Here is a 17,954-nt window from a genome sequence, read left to right on the forward strand (position 1 = left end):
CTAAACTTTGGTTTGAGTTTCACAGTGACCTTTTGAGGCTTCACTAGGAGAGCTCCAATCTCAGAGGTGACCACATTAACAATAGTTGTGATGTCATCTTTGAAGCGATCTGAAAAACGAGTTCTCCGAAAATTGTCTCGTTTATCCATGTTATGCACATACTGGGCCATGCTTTTCACCTTCAGAAGAAGAAAAAAGAATTAGAGAAATTGGCAGCCTGCTTCCTCAGCATTTAAAACATGAAAAAAATGAGCTGTCTCTAATAGTCAATTCACCTTCCTTCTCCCACTTTTTCCTTTAGGACTTCTCATATGGGGGGAATTCCCCAGTTAGAACATGTCTGAATTAACAACTATTCCTTACATATGAATACTATTCATCCTGAGGAGAACCTCTTACTTCTGTCCAAGCAGGGGAGTCCCTTCTTTTAAGCTACTTTGCTCAGGCACATGCTTTCCCGGATGTGGTAAACAGGTTCTTTCCATCATAATTTAGAAAAAAAAAAACATGTCTTTTTTATGATAAATTTGTCAGTCATCAACAAATGTAAACATTTCCACAGGTAAAGGTCAAAAAGAAGATTGCATGTGAAACTGTGAATTTCTGTTACTCAATTATTTTTTAAATTGCATATTAAATTTAACAAGTAACAAAATTGACCTGTTTCCTTGCATCTTCCCATAGAAATAATGTTATAGTGATTACATTTCCAAGGTAACCCACAAAAGCTTATAGTTGAAATAGGATATACTCACAATGAAAAAGTACAGGAGTGGAAAATCATAATGTTACAAACGTATAGCACTGATTCTTTAGGAAAATTATTTTGCATTGCAACATGAAACTTGTATCCCAGAAATACATATTGCTCCTGTAACAGCCCCAGTGAACAAGTTGGGATTAACAACTTTCCTTCCTTCTGCCACCTTGTCAGTGGCATGGACATTTCCATTATATAAAATTTTAAAGTTTTGTACAAGTAAAATCTATGAAGTTAGAATTAAAAGGGAATCAATTAACTGGAAAAAAAATTTCAGCAGCAAAATTCTGATTAAGATATACAAGACCTGTAAAGAATTAATACAAATAAATATAAGCAAGAACAATTCTCCAATGGTTAAGTAACCAAAGGAGATGACAACACAGCTATCAAAAACATGGAAAAATGCTCCAGATCACTATCCATAAAAGAAAAGCACATTATACTTCACACATTTCTGATTAGTAAAGTTGATAAAAGAGGAATATGTCAATTGTTGAATATGCTATGGGAGCAGTCAGTAAGCTTTTCTTAAGTGCCTATTGTGTATTGTGCTAAGCTCATCATCATGGCCCTTGCTCATATAGAGCTCATATTCTAATGGAGAAACTAATGATTTTTTTTTTTTGCAAGGCAATGGGGTTAAGTGGCTTGCCCAAGGCCACACAGCTAGGTAATTATTAAGTGTCTGAAGCCGGATTTGAACTCAGGTACTCCTGACTCCAGGGCCGGTGCTCTATCCACTGCGTCACCTAGCTGCCCCTACTAATGAACTTTCATTGGAGCTGAGGAGTAGTCTGTAAGTTGGACTTTGGAAGTCCTCAAAGAAAGGCTGATGGGAAAGGAGTTGGTGGTTTCAGGTAGTTCCTCATGCCCAGATACTTACACTATGAAGTCATCACCATGAATGACTGCAAGTTGGTTGGCAGGCAGGGTCAGCCTGTTAAGAAATGACCTTGGAAGGTGAGCCACCCACATATGTTGGGAGGTGGCCCCTCTAAGTCAAGGCTAAAGGAGAAGGTGGGGGCAAGGAAAGGTATGTGGGAAAGTTTATTATACAATACTAGACACTATGTGGGAGACCCCATAAACCTAAGAAAACAAAAGGGAGGCGGAAGTGTGGAAGAAGTAGAAGGGAGGAGAAAAGGGAAGAAAGGAGACAGATATATAGACACACACACACATACACACACACACACAGAGAGAGAGAGAGAGAGAGAGAGAGAGAGAGAGAGAGAGAGAGAGAGAGAGAAGTGGGAGTTGGGGGAGGAGGACAGAGAAAAGGGGAGGGAAGGGAAAGAAGAAAAGAGAGGAGAGGGAAATGAGGAAGATGAGGGAAAGAAGAGGAAGGAAGGGGGGGGAGAAAGAAGACTTCTTTTTATATTTAATGTTATTACAGAGAACAAGGAAAGGGATCTAAGAGGGTAGATACATTACAAAAATCTGTAGTACCAAATTAAGAATTGTAAGGTCTTTCAATTCAAATGCTTCCTTTTAAAAAAGGCCAAAAAAGAGAGCACGATACAGTTATACTGCATAGTCTCATATAACCAACTGTTTTGTGGGATTACTGAACTGGGGTTGGGAATAATGGGCTCAGTCAAAATTATGACCAGAGAGTTCCACTTTCTACAGAGATCATCACTTTTTCCTACAAAAATGACCTAGAGAGGACCGAATAGGACAATGTCTCCTTTTCCTGGGCCAGCTCAATTCTAACACTGTGTTCCCCAACAGGAGCCTCACTGCCCTATCAAACACAATGCTTTTTAAAGAACATTGTTGTGCTTGGCTCCTGCCAGCTGTGCCTGGCCACTGCATGGCCAAACAAATAATTCTCACAATGTACTTCCAACTCCTGGCCTCACCCCAAACTTTCGAACCTCAGCTGCTAGATACCCTCACTCTTTCCAAAGCAGACAACTTGGGGGACAACCATGAATTCTTGGATAATATTTTTGGGGAGTAAGAGAGGCATTATTTTCTGGTTTGGGCCTATGAATGCTCAAAGGCCACCTGGGAACTTCAGCAGGTGTACAGTCCAGTAAGTTGTTTCAGGACTAGGCCATTCATTCATTTCTGAGCAGCTGAAGTTTGGTTCAATCGTGTCTAGAACTAAAGGGATTTTACTCATTAGTAAGTATGAGAATTGTCTATTGTCTAATTGTCTAATTGTATTAGTCTCTAATGCCAAAGAAATAGTTTATTAGCACTTAGAACACTCATGCTACATAAAAGTATTAGGCCAATCTAAGTTGCTGCCTAGGGTTGTTTCATTTCTTTAGAAGGAGAGAAGTGAATGACCTGGTGAGCTAATATGGGCTCTGCCCAAACTAAACTTTTCTTTGCAGACCTTTCCTTCCTTCCTTCCTTCCTTCCTTCCTTCCTTCCCTCCTTTTCTTGTTCCCTCCTTCCCTCCCTTCCATTCCTTCCCCCTTCTCTTTTTTCCTTCCTTCTTTTTTTGTAAATGGTATTTTAGTTTTTTCTAATTACACGCAAAGATAGTTTTCAACATAAAATTTTTAATAAGATTTTGAGGTCTAAATTTTTCTTCCTCTCTGCCTCCCCTTCTCCCTCCCCAAGACAGCAGCCAATCTGGAATAGGTTATATATCTCTTTGGTAGGCTTTTTTTTTTTTTTTTTTTTAGGTTTTTGCAGAGCAAATGGGGTTAAGTGGCTTGCCCAAGGCCACACAGCTAGGTAATTATTAAGTGTCTGAGGCTAGATTTGAACTCAGGTCCTCCTGACTCCAGGGCCAGTGCTCTATCCACTGTGCCACCTAGCTGCCCTACTCCCATTTTGTTGATAAGAAAACTGAAGCCCAGAAAGGCTAAGGAGTTTTCTGAGGATCACACAGTTAATAGGAGTTTGACGTGACGTTACAAGCTGAATCTTAGTTTTTCTTTCTAGGCAAGTCATTTAACCTTTTGTATTCTTCAGTTTCTTCTTGGAAAATGGGGATTATAATAGTGCCTACTTCAAAAGGTGTAAGGATATACAAATAATCAAATGCAAATATATTTGTAAAGTGCCTGATATTATTTGTTACTGAACTGTTTTAGCTAGGTCCTACTCTCTGCTGACCCCCTGAGGTTTTCTTAGCGAAGAAATTGGAGAGGTTCACCATTTCCTTCTCCAGTTCATTTTACAAATGAGGAAACTGAGGCAAACAGGGTTAAGTATTTTGCCTAGGGTCACACTGCTAGTAAGTCAGGTCTTCCTGGTAAGTCAGGTTAGGTGCTCAACCACTGCACCATAAATACTCTTTTCCCTTCCAATCCCAATTTTATACTTCAAGTTTAACACTTTGTCCACATGGAGGTACTTGAGTCCCCCTAGAGACTCTATGATACATTCTAGGTCAGCGGATTCTTAACTTGGTGTCTGACTGAGTACAGATTTCAGGGGACCCAATGTGGGTGGGAAAAATTACATACTTATTTTCACTAACCTCTAATTGTAACTGAGCATTTTCTAGGAGGATTATTTTAAAACACCCTCCTCAGAAGGAGAGCAAAGACATCACTAGACAACTGGAGGATCCAAGACACCCACAAGGTTCAGAACCCTTGCTCTAGGATCATCGATTTAGAACTGGGACGATGATCTCAGAGGTCATTGGGTCCAACTCTCTCATTTTACTCATAGGGAAACTGAGACTCAGAGAAGTCAGTGGCTCAAGGCCACTCAGGTGGCAAGTGACGGAGGGAAGAGTTGCTTCTAAAACCACATCTAAAGCAACAAGAATCAGAGGGAAAACACATAGAAAGAGGATGTGGGGGGGATACAATGGGATGTCACAGAAATGGCACCATCAACTCCTCAGTTTATCCAAGGAGCTGTAGTTTAGCTGTTCTGCAACCTACTTATACCCTGTTTGATCAGGAAGCACCTAGTTTTGTTAGTACATTCTAGGATTCTGTGAACAACTATAATCATATTATCTGACTCACTGATTTTAACTGTTTCAAGTTGTATGTTTGTTTTTTGTTTTTCTCTTTCCCACTTATTTTGTAAGCTCTTGGATGGCAAGAGGCTATGTCTTTTATAGCCCCCTTAATTCCTTATTATGACTATGCACAGAATAGGCATTCAAGTAGGGCTTCTTAGGGGAATAAAGCACTGGACTAGAAGTCAGGAAGATCTGAAGTCAAAGTTGACCTCAGTCTCTTGCTAGCTGTGTGACCCTGGGCAAGTAACTTAAGTCTGTTTGTTTCACAGTTTCCTTAGCTATAAAATGATTTGCAGAAGAAAATGACAAATCACTCCAGTATCTTTGCCCAGAAAATCCCATAAAGGGTAGCAAAGAGTCAGGCATAACTGAAAATGACTCAACAGCAAGGTATTCAAGTTGAATAAATAAATGTGGAATAAATATTGAAAAAATAAATGAATGAAATGTTTCAGCAATTCAATACATTCCAGCTAGAAAGCACAGTAAGTTTAGAGAGCTGGCCCTGACGTCAGGAAGACCTGAGTTCAAATGTGAACCTTAGTCACTAGCTATGGGACCTAGGGCAATTCACTTAACCCTGATAGCCTTGTATCCAGGACCGTCTCCAGTCATCTTGATTCATATCTGACCACTGAATCCAGATGACTCTGAGGAGAAAGTGAGGCTGGTGTCTTAGTCCCTCCTTACTCAGATCCAAATCACCTGCATGTCATGATATTACCTCTCTGATGTCATGGTCTTTGAAAACAGACAGTCATAATCACATTCCAATTCTAGGCTAGCCTTTTTTCATGGATGTAATGTATTACATACTGAACATGAATTCAGGAGGACTTAAATCTGAATCCTGCCTCAGAGAGTGATTAGCTCTTGTGACCTTGGGTAAGTCACTTAACTTCTTGAGAGGTTTCTTTTCCTCATCTGTAAAATGGGGATAATTCACAATACTTACCACTGGATTTCTGTGAAGCTCAAATGTGAAGTGCTTTGAAAACTTTAAAATGTGATATAAATATTAGCTATTATTTACTCCTAAGGGAAAAAAATAGATAAATGCTAAATGGAAAAACATAAGGATAATTTTTACTTAAAACACAAAATTTCTCTTAAATTGTTTCATAATAATAATAATTATTATTATTATCAAAGATGAATAAAAACTCATCTTACCAGAAGTTCAAAGAAGAACCAGGCATATCTGAAGACTGCTTCTCTCACCATGCCAGTGCTGACCACCATCTGCAGTGCCAGTTCTTCATGGAAGTGCTGAACCCAAAAGCAAAAGGAGTTGAAAAATGTATTCGTTCTTGATTATATGGCCTCTTTGGACAGCCTAAGTAGTCCCTGGGGAGCTTTGTTGGGATCCAAAGCCATGTAGCAAATGTAGATTCCTTTCACAGAGTGCTGGGGAAGGGGGGATTGGAAAGAGCCCTGGCTTAGGAGTCAAAGAATCTGGATTCAAATCTTAGCAGTTATTTACTTATTATCTATGTATGGGGCAGCTAGGTGGCATAGTGGATAAAGCACCAGCCTTGGAGTCAGGAGTACCTGGGTTCAAATCCAGTCTTAGACACTTAATAATTACCTAGCTGTGTGGCCTTGGGCAAGCCACTTAACCCCGTTTGCCTTGTTAAAAAAAAAACCTAAAAAATCTAAAAACCTAAAATCTATGTGACTGACATTTCTCTGTGACTTAGTTTCTTCATTTAAATAATAAAGACTATGAAATATCTATGATCTCTTCTACATTCAATCTATGATTTTATGTATTAAAATACCCAAGTTTTAGTTCCATTTCTACCATTACTTGGCTATATAATTTTGAACAAAGCATTTCATCTCTGTGGTCCTCAGTCTACTCCTCTGTAAGAAAGCTAGACTAGATCAAGGAAACAATCCAGGGTCCATCAACATTTTTTAAAACATATATATATATATATATATATATATATATATATTTCAATAAAATTGACTTCATTTGTTTCATCTGAGGGAATTCATCAGCCTGCCATGACACATTCAAAAAGGCTGAGGACTTTAAGATTAGACAACCTCTAGTGTCCTTTTTGGTTCTAAAATTCTAAAATGACCCAAAGGAAAGGACCCATGTGGACAATGTGATCCATTCGACATGTAAATAGTACTTCTGGATGAAAGACATGGTGGTATTACTTTGAATCCATAACTTTGGAGTCACTATATCCCCAGAATCATGTTCCTGAAGGACTTATAAGGTTTGGAAATCTTGGTTTGAAACTTCATGTCCTATTTTATTTCTCCTTGTTTTTGGGTCCTTTCTTTACTCAGTATCCCAAATGGCTCATTTTCCATCCAGCTGCACTCCTTTTGGATTTCTTTGATTCCTCTGTCAATAATCATATTAAATTCCCTTCACCCCATTCAGCTTTCTTTTTGTGTATTACCTTCTTCCATTAGATTGTAAGATCCTTGAAGGCAGGGACTATCTTTTTTTCTTTTACTTGTATCCTCAGAGTTTAGTTTAGAGTTTGGAAATAGTAGACACAATAAATTTTTATTCACTAATTGCTGATATTGACTAATATCAACTCCAGTAGAGGAGAAGGGACCAGATAAGATCTCAAATGTGAATCACTCAATTTCACTGCTTATTGGTGGATTTTCAAAAACAATCTTATGGGGAAATGTAAAGTTATAACTAGACTTTTTTTCCAATGACAAAAGCAACTGAGATAATAGGTGGGTAGAAATGCTTATAATTGAATTAGGAAAGGATACAATCTAATCTTTGTCCCTAAAGGAGCTTGGGTGGAATGTGGGGGCCATGAATACTGAGGGTGGCAGCTGCACAGTATGTTAACCTGGGCTAGTGGAGGTCTTGACTCTCAAGTTCAAAGACGGTAATTGCAATGAAGCAAGTGTATCCACCATCATGTTCTTACTCTGGAGCAAAGCCCAGCTCACATCATGCTAGTTATGGCTCTGGGGAAATTTTTCAAGACTGTAGGCTAGCATGAGGTTTAAGGACAGTCTGTGGATTTAATTTACCTATAGTATCTCTGCTGACCTCTCACCCTGCTTAGCTTGGATAAAAAGGAGTTAACTGTATTCTAAAATAATAAAATTTAAATATGACTTGGGATTGTTCCACCTTACTATGGCAAAGAATTAAGCATTTGATCAATCATCATCAAAGTCTATGACATTGGTAATCATACCAAGGAAACAAGGCCCCTGGCTTTAACTATAACTCTTGAAAAATAGGTCAGGTCAGTTTGCTGCTAGATTACTATGGGGAGAAGAGATTATAGAAGGATAAGCGGTTTCTTAAAGCCTTTTAAATACAAATAGGCACACATGATTACCTGCTGCTACTTTAGGGGTTCTCTAAAATAGCAGAGGAGCACAGAGCTATTAAGTTATTAGTAAAAGAAAAGAGAATACAAAGGGAGAACTCATCAGAGGAAGGTGACAATTCACTAAATATAAATCTATAAATCTGGTTTAAATTTCTTCTCCTTATCCCCCCCCCAAATAATTCCATTCTAATAAATTTCAGTGACAGAAATATACATGACTCTGAGCTAAAAAGAATTAGCTCTTGTCTGAAAGAAATAAAGATATAGACAACTATGAAGAAACAAAAACCCTAAATTCAATTTGCTCTGCTTCACAGGGGATTAGAAGAAATCTGGGTCATAGAATCATAGAATGCTGGAGCAGGAAGAGATCTTGGTATATTTTAATCTGAGGTTTGTAAATTTTTAAAAACATTGAAGACTGTTCAATATAACTGATTTCCAGTGTTAATCCTATCTATTGTATTGACTTAAAACCATCATTCTGAGAAGGGGTTTATTATAGACCATCAGACTGTCTAAAGGGTCCATGACACACAAAAATGATTAAGAACCTCTGATCTAATCCAAATCTTTCACTTTACAGATGAGGAAACTGAAGGGTTGAGAGATTTGACCAAGGTTATCCAGCTGACTGGTGGTGACTAGGACTCAGGTTTCTAGCCTATCAGGTCAGGGTTTTACCCACTACACTGCATCACTTCTTAAGGGGAGTTAGTAGATGTGCCATCCACATTGTGTTTCACATTTCTTGTCTTGCTCTAGGCCAGTGTCCAGTGTTCTAAACTTCTCCCTCCATCTCCCTTGACTAATTCTGAGTCCCATTCTTCTATCAGTTGCTGAGGCTTGTCATTTCTCTCTTCACATACAAAATCTGTCATGTCTACCCTTTTTTCCTCTATGTATATGACTAACATTTAAGTTCAGGCCATTATTATCTTTTGCTTGGACTATTGTAGGAGTCTCCAAATTGAACTCCCAATGGCCCAGCTCTGTCTTTTCCTATTTATCCTTGATGTGACTGCCAAAAAGACTTTTCTAAAGCACAAGTGTGACCATGTCATTGTTAGAAATCTTCCTACTTCCTCTCAGATAAAATATGAGATTCCCAACTTAGCATTTGAAGCTCTTCCTAGTCTGACTCTACTTTTCCAGGGTCATTGCATATTACTGTCCTTCACATTCTTCCTTCCAATCAAACTGGCCTTGCTCTTTTCATTCCCCATCTTCTAGCCCTGTGATTCATTGGTTCATTTCCTACTCTGTGGGATAAGTTTTCTTCTTGTTCTTCACATATGACATTCCATCTCTCATCTCTGTATTTTTGCCCAGGCTACCCCTTTCTGCTTAATAAATGAAGATTGATTGATTGGAATGTATTCCTTCCTCCCTTCTTTTAGAACTCTAGGTTTCTTCTTTCATACCTTAGGCCCTATGGCTATGGCAAGCCTTTTCTAACACATTTAGGGGTTAGAGTTCTTTCCCTCCTCAAATGATAATAGTTTTATATACCTATCTGTTGACATATTATAATGCAGACAGGCAGCTAGATAGCCTTGTGGGGAGAGCTCTAGGCCCAGAATCAGGAAGGTTTACTTAAAATATGGCCTGGAACAGTTACTAGTTGTTAAGTGACAAGGTAAGTCACTTAACCTCTGTTTGCTTCAGTTTTCTTAGCTACAAAATGTGAATATTAATAGCACTTAGCTCCTAGGTTAAGAGGATCAAATGAGATAATACCTCTAAAGTGCTTAGGACAGTGTTCAATATGGTTGGTGCTTAATAAATGGGTTTTCCTATCTAACATTCATTAGAATATAGGCTCCCTGAGGGATTTTTATTTTTCATTTTTATCCCCATTGCTTAAGCCTAGAATCTTGCTAAATAACAAATAGAGTCTTGCTTGTTAGATTCAATTGACAATCTGATAAAAGTCCTGCTATATAGTAAATGGTCTTATATGTGATCCTTCCTATGCAACCTAGTTGCATTTTGTCAGGGATCTTGTGGGGAAAATGTTTTAGCCTCAAACTGATTCTAATAGAAAAAATTCCAGAAATTTTGAAAGAGGAAGAAATTTTGGACAGGCAGGCTTTTTAGGTCAGATTAGAATAGGCCATGATCATGGCTGTGCTATTAGATAGAATGAGACAGGTTGGTAAACATAATTGCAGGTTGAAAAATATCAGAACAGAGGTTGAGATTTTGAAATGGAAGGAAACTTTGATATTATACAGTCTACTTTACATTTTATAGAAATGGAATCTGAGGTCCAGGATTATGTTGACTGGATTCACCCCCCCCCTTTTTATTATTATTTTATTATTCATTGTATTTTAGTGGGAGGGTCTTGGGTTGACTAGCTGAAAAGAGAGACCTGATTTAGGATCATAGATTACTGATACTTTTTAGGAGAATATAGTTTCCTTCCTTATCTCTTCTAACACTATTTTTGCAGCTGCTTTGTCTGAGATAAGGATTGCTTCCTCTGCTTTTTTCACTTCTGCTGAAGCAAAATATATTTGGCTCCAACCTTTTACCTTTACTCTCTCTATATATCTCTCTGTTTCAAATGAGTTTCTTATGAGCAGCATATTGTAGGATTCTAGTTTTTAATCCACTCTGCTATTTGATTACTTTTTTGTTGTTGTTTTGTTGTTTACTTTTTTTGCAAGGCAATGGGGTTAAGTGGCTTGCCCAAGGCCACACAGCTAGGTAATTATTAAGTGTCTGAGGCTGGATTTGAACTCAGGTACTCCTGACTCCAGGGCTGGTGCTCTATCCAGGGTACCACCTAGCCTCCCCCTTGATTACGTTTTAAGGGAGAGTTCATCCCATTCACATTCAAAGTTGTAATTACTAACTCTTTATTGCCCTCCATGGATCATAGATTTCTGGAAGGGACTTGAGAAGTCATCCTGACCAACCTTTCTCATTGTACAGATGAGGAAACTGAAGCCTAGAGAGGTGAGGTAAGTTGTTTTAGGTCATACAGATCCTAGGATTCAAGAACAGACTCTTTCCTCTCATCATCATATTGCTGATTTCTATACATGAGGAAAAATTAAAGGTGTGTGTGTGTGTGTGTGTGTGTGTGTGTGTGTGTGTGTGTGTGAGAGAGAGAGAGAGAGAGAGAGAGAGAGAGAGAGAGAGAGAGAGAGAGAAGAGAAAAAAGAGAGGGAGAAGATATTTATATTTATATATAGGAGAGAGAAGAAAGGTAGAGATAGGTACAAAGAGATCAATCACTCTCCTGAAGTTAGAACTCACTCCCTTCCTGTCATTCTTCTCATATGACAGGTTACCTTCTTGCTAGCTGGTCTTGGAACTGTAGTGGAACTTGGTGTGTCATTATTCCCTTGACTGTAGTAAGACATCCGATTGCAGACACGATCAGCAGTCTATGATACAAACCAAGAATTAAATCATCTATATACCATTGTGTAAGAATGAACCATGGCTCATTCCATTGGATCAAACAAACAAAAACCTCAGAATTTATTTTTAAAGGTTATTATAGAGTGAGAAAGTTGGACTATATCATCTTTAAAGTCTCTGACAGCATTGTAATTCTTTAAGCTTATGAATTTAGGTACCAAGAGAGACTAATGAAACTGATGAACTATTGCCCCTCTGTGGCCTATTTAGGTACTGTTTATTTAGCTAAACTAAATTATATTTCAATTGACAAAATCATTAGCCTCTAATCCTTGAAGAATGGTGAGTTCAGCGATAGATTAAAATCCTAGACAATAAAGCTTGAGGTGACTTTTTTTATAATAAAAAAATATAGTTAAGGAAGGAAGAGAGATGAATAAAGGTATTATAGGTAGGGAATGATAGGAGTAAATGAATTGCTTAGATAAAGGATTCTAGAAAAATTTGAAGAAAGTATTTTCTTTCTTTTTAATGTTATTTATTTAGGGCAATGGGGTTAAGTGACTTGCCTAAGATCACACAGCTAGGTGTCTGAGGTCAAATTTGAACTCAGGTACTCCTGACTCCAGGGCTGGTCCTCTATTCATTGTGCCACCTAGCTGCTCCCAAGAAGAAAATATATTCAAGGAGAATGGGGAAGATTTTGAAGTGAAAATAATACATGAGGGGGGCAGCTAGGTGGCATAGTGGATAAAGCACCGGCCTTGGAGTCAGGAGTACCTGGGTTCAAATCCAGTCTCAGACACTTAATAATTACCTAGCTGTGTGGCCTTGAGCAAGCCACTTAACTCCATTTGCCTTGCAAAAACCTAAAAAAAAATGATACATGAGTAAAGCTTTGAAGATTGGTGTATCCTACCTCTGACCCAGGCTGACTGTTCCATGCCCTTGGGCAAATGATCTAACTGAATGGGGTAGCTGAGCAGTTCTCTAAAATTAGAACTGGTATAGCAATTGCTAATCTGCATTAAATAATAAAGAAATCACCTTGGTGGAAGTTATCTATATCAATATAAAAATGCTCCCGATAGCTGCTGCTGATAATAATTATTTATAAAGCATGTTAAGGGCTACAAATATCAAATTTGATCCTTGCAACAGATAGGTACTATCACACCCCCAAATTACAGTTGAGAAAAATGAGGAAATTTTTTAAACATTTTATTTATTTAAGGCAATGGGGCTAAGTGACTTGCCCAAGGTCACACAGTTAGACAATTATTAAGTGTCTAAATGCTATTATTATCTTAGAAAAATTATTTTGTTAAGTGGTATAAGAACAAGAATTTCAAATCTGAAAGAACAATATAATAATATCCTAGTAGAAAAATAGTTCTGGGGCAGGTAGGTGGCACAGTGGATAGAGCACCGGCCCAGGAGTCAGGAGGACCTGAGTTCAAATCCAGCCTCAGACACTTAATAGTTGCCTAGTTGTATGACCTTGGTCAAGTCACTTTACCCCATTGCCTTAAATAAAATAAAAAATTAAAAAAGAGAAATAATTCTTAAAAATATTTTGACAACCGTATTTCAATCTAACTGGTTTCTTCTGCAACCATAACATCCTAAAAATTTTAGATTGTGCATTTGAAAATATCAATTTGAAAACCAAAATCCCTAGGCTTGAGGAATGTGATAGTGCTGATCCTGGGCCTTCAGCCCATGGGGATGACATTGATTTTTGACTTATTGGTAGTTAGACCATGGAAAGTATCTATTGTCAATATGTGCTTTGCTTGGTCATGGTCATGACCAGAAGGCTGGAGCAAAAAGGTTGGGTAGTAGGTTAATGGACATAGAGGATAGATGAACCAAAAAGAGTAATTAAGTCAATTTTAATCTAGTGACCTAAGGCCCTTCTATGAGGCTGGAAGCCAATTTATCTTCTATTTGCTTCCCAGATAACTTTGCCACATCCTAGACATGTATCTAAGGTGCCAGCTGGGTAATCCTAAACTAGATGCATGTATTTTCTTTTTAGACTGTACTTTACCTTCTAAAGTTAGAGGATAAGTAGTAAACCATGGCTATAACATACATAGTTTTTGTTTTCATTAATGTTATCAAATAAGGTCATCTGATGCCAGTAAAACTCCAAAGAGATAATGACAAGGCAGCATGACTTAGTGAATAGAAAGTCAGCCTTGGGAGTTGGCATGACCAACTCTTCCTGTCTTTGATAGAAAATTAGCCATTCTTCCTTCCTTAGATCAATTAATTCCTGGTTGTTAATCCATTAATATAAAAAGCAGATGATGAAAAAAAATGGTTTACAGTTATTCCTTTTTAAGAAATGATATTCTTCATTTCTAAAATATATAGGGAACCAAATCAAATTTATTAATTACAAGACATTCTCCAACAATAAATAGTCAAAGGACAGGAACAGGCATTTTTAAGATGAAGAAATTAAAGCTAATTTATAGTCATATAAAAATACTCCAAATCATTGTTAATCAGAGAAATGCAAATTAAAACAACTCTGAGCTACCACCTCACATTTATCAGGTTGGTTAAGATAACAAAAAAAGGAATATGAGCAATGTTGGAGAGGATATGGGAAAATTAGGATACTAAAGCTCTGTTGGTAGAGTTGTGAACTGATCCAAACATTCTAGAGAGCAATTTGGAACTATGCCCAAAGGACAATAAAACTACCTTTTGATCTGGCAATACCACTACTCTATCTCAAAGAGATGTTAAAAAAAGGGAAAAGTCCCACATGTTCAAAAATATTTATAGCAACTCTTTTTGTAGTGGCAAGGAAAAGGAAACTGAGGGGACTCCATCAATTAGGAAATGACTGGACAAGTTATGGTATATGAATGTGATGGAGTTCGACAACAAATCACGAGTGACTGGACTTTAGAGAAGCATGGAAAAACTTGCATGAAATGATGAGCGAAATGAGCAGAATCAGAAGAACAATGTACATATTAACAACAACATTGTGAAATAGAATGGGAGGAAGGAGAAAATTCCTGATAATTCTCCATTGCAGCTTCCTTTCTATAAAGGAGACCTTAAAAAAAAGTTTTCTTTTGTTTCTTAAAGTTTAAAGAAATATGAGAAATTCAGAAAAATAAGACAGTTCTCTATGAATTAATCTCCTCAGATAATTAATAGGATGACAAGAAGTAGTAAATGACAAAAATGCCAAAAGGAATCCAAGATAACAAGTACTGGTCCCAGAGAACAGATGAAGTAGAGTAAGGCATTTTTGGCAAAAAGGTAAGTACCATGCAGACAAAATATAGCATACAACTGTCAGATGCAGTCAGTATAGATGGTTTCGGTTTTTTTAAAAAATATTTTTTCTTTGTTACAAGGAAGGGTTCAAATTAGGGCTAGGAGGATATCAATCAATCAGCCAACATTTATGAAGAGCTTGTGCTAAATGCTAGAGATACAAAAAGAGGTAAGAGACAATCCCTGCCTTCAAGGAATTTACAGTCCAATGTGGGGGGGGTGGGGGGTGGAGAGCCTAGACAGGGCAAATAGATATTTATCAGAGGGAAGGCAGAATTAAGAAGTCTTGGGAAAGGTTTCCTATAGAAAGTAGGATTTCAGTTGGAATTTAAAGGAAGCCAGGGAAGCCAGTAGGCAGAAATAAGGAAAAACATTCCAAGAATAGAGGACAGCCAAGGGGAAAAAACCCTGAGATAGATTATCATATTCATGGAACAGTCTTGAGGTCAGTGTCACTGGATTGAAGAGTAGGTGATAGGGAATAAGGTGCAGTAAGACTAAAAATACAGGAGGGTATTTAGGTTATGAAGGACTTTGAATGCCAAGTAGTATTTTTGTATTTGATCCTGGAAGTAATAGAAAGCCACTGAAATAAATGAATGAGAGCATAACATGGTCAGTCAGAAATTCAGTAATATCACCACTCAGCTACTGCAGTAGTCCAGGTATGAGGTATTGAAGGCCTGGATTAGAGAGGTGACAATGTCAGAGAGAAGGGGGAATATGCAATGGTAAGATCAATAGATCTTGGGAACAACTTATCTATGGAATATGAGAGATAGTGAGGAATCCAGGATGACCCCCACCCCCACCCCAGGTTGTGAGTTTGAGGGACTGGGAAGATGGTGCTGCCCTCTATGATAATAGGGAAGGTAGGAGGTGGGGGAAGATTAGGGGGGAAATAATGAATTATATTTTGGTTTCATAGGACTAAAATAAAATAAAAAGCATCTATGAAAATGAAAATAATTTATGATAAATCTTTCTTATTCTCTCCATACCTTTGAAGACATGATATTTTTAACTTCCTCATCTGGTGAAGTGTGCATCCCAGCAATGTCTGGATTGCTGCTACTCATCACCCGGGCCTGCAGCAGTTTGGAATTCATTGTGGCTGCTGTTGATCTTCCATATGTGTGGTAGCGAGGATCTGGGTGATTGGAACCAATGACTTCACCCCATCCATCAGACACATTTAGAAAGGTAGAGAGAAAAAAAAGCAAGGTAACTTATTGAATTTTTGCTAGTGAATAGCATCACTTGTCAAATGAAGAGTAGGCTCAGTATAGAAGAAATAGTTCTTTTTTTTAAGTTTATTTTTATTAAAGATATTATTTGAGTTTTACAATTCCCCCATCTTACTTCCCTCCCCTACCCCCTGAAAGCAATCTGTCAGTCTTTACTTTGTTTTCATGTTGTACATTGATCCAAATTGAGTGTGATGAGAGAGAAATCATATCCTAAGGAAGAGACAAAAAATCTATATAGTCTATAAAGTTTATATAAGTCTATAAAGATATCTGGTTGTTTTTTTCTAAATTAAAGGGAATAGTCCTTGAACTTTGTTCAAACTCCACTGCTCTTTATCTGGATACAGATGGCACTCTCCTCTGCAGATAGTCCAAAATTGTTCCCAATTATTGCACTGATGGAATGAGTGAGTCCTTCAAGGTTGAACATCACCCCATGTTGCTGTTAGGGTATACAGTGTTTTTCTGGTTCTGCTCCTCTCACTCAGCATCACTTCATGCAAATCCCTCCAGGCTTCCCTAAATTCCCATCCCTCCTGGTTTCTAATAGAACAATAGTGTTCCATGACATACATATAACACAGTTTGCTAAGTCATTCCCCAATTGAAGGACATTTACTTGATTTCCAATTCTTTGCTACCACAAACAGGGATGCTGTAAATATTTTTGTACAAGTGATGTTTTTACCCTTTTTCATCATCTCTTCAGGGTATAGACCCAATAGTGGTATTGCTGAGTCAAAGGATATGCTCATTTTTGTTGCCCTTTGGGCATAGTTCCAAATTTCTCTTCAGAAAGGTTGGATGAGTTCACAGCTCCACCAACAGTGTAATAATGTCCCAGATTTCCCACATCCCTTCCAACAGTGATCATTATCCTTTCTGGTCATATTGGCCAGTCTGAGAGGTGTGAAGTGGTACCTCAGAGAAGCTTTAATTTGCATTTCTCTAATAATTAATGATTTAGAGCATTTTTTCATATGGCTATGGATTACTTTGATCTCCTCATCTGTAAATTGCCTTTGCATATCCTTCGACCATTTGTCAATTGGGGAATGGCTTTTTGTTTTAAAAATATGACTCAGTTCTCTGTACATTTTAGAAATGAGTCCTTTTTCAGAATCATTAGTTGTAAAGATTGTTTCCCAATTTACTACATTTCTTTTGATCTTGGTTACAGTGGTTTTATCTGTGCAAAAGCTTTTTAATTTAATGTAATCGAAATCATCTAGTTGGTTTTTGGTGATGTTCTCCAGCTGGAAGAAATAGTTCTAATCCTTACTCTCCTTTTTACCAATTGAGTGTCCTTGGCCAAGTAATTTCATATCTTTTAGCCTCTTTTTCTTTATTTGTAAAATGGAAATGATGAAATAATTTCTCTTGTCTTGGTAGAGGGGTGAAATTGTGCACATGCTACCAGACATAATTGCTGAATAGGGCAGCCGGGTGGTGCAGCTAAGCCTGGAGTCAAGAAGACTTGAGTTCAAACCTGGTCTTAGACACTTACTAGTGACAAGTCACTTAACCCTGTTTGCCTCAGTTTCCTTATCTGTAAAATGAGCTGGAGAAGGAAATAGCAAACCACTCCATTATCTTTCCCACAAAAACCTCAAATTGAATGATGAACATAAGCAACAGTTTTGCTTAGCATTTTCTCCTGCTTATGTGGGAGGAAGGTCTTGTATTAGAAAATAACTACAAACAATGAAAGGCATCAATGAGAAATAAATGTGGCATGGTGGAAAGAATACTGGATCTAGAATCAAAGGATCTGGGTTCAAACTTTGACCTTTCCATTTATTACTATGTGACCTTGCAAATCACTTCTCTATGAGCCTTGGTTTTTCATTTATGTGAAGGCTGGATTAAATGACCTCAGAGGTCCTTTCAGCTCTAAATATATGATCCTATGAGTCAGTCAACCTTAAAAAAATTACAATAAGGGAGCAAATTAATTGCTAGGT

The 17,954-nt window shown here is 37.7% G+C and overlaps 1 protein-coding gene across 5 annotated transcripts in view; it reads right to left on the minus strand.

Moving 5' to 3' along the window:
- The window catches only part of DOCK8 (dedicator of cytokinesis 8), a 306,811-nt gene that overhangs the window by 77,260 nt on the left and 211,597 nt on the right, over positions 1-17,954 (minus strand). For all 5 annotated transcript variants that reach the window (XM_074196530.1, XM_074196529.1, XM_074196534.1 and 2 more), the window contains 4 exons: positions 15,742-15,911; positions 11,359-11,454; positions 5,886-5,981; positions 30-179 (listed from right to left, as the gene is read on the minus strand). In XM_074196530.1, the coding sequence (XP_074052631.1) occupies positions 30-179; positions 5,886-5,981; positions 11,359-11,454; positions 15,742-15,911 (512 nt within the window). The remainder of the gene's footprint in view (positions 1-29; positions 180-5,885; positions 5,982-11,358; positions 11,455-15,741; positions 15,912-17,954) is intronic.

The sequence above is a fragment of the Macrotis lagotis genome, chromosome 8 (assembly GCF_037893015.1).
Source record: "Macrotis lagotis isolate mMagLag1 chromosome 8, bilby.v1.9.chrom.fasta, whole genome shotgun sequence".
Classification (NCBI taxonomy): domain Eukaryota; kingdom Metazoa; phylum Chordata; class Mammalia; order Peramelemorphia; family Peramelidae; genus Macrotis; species Macrotis lagotis.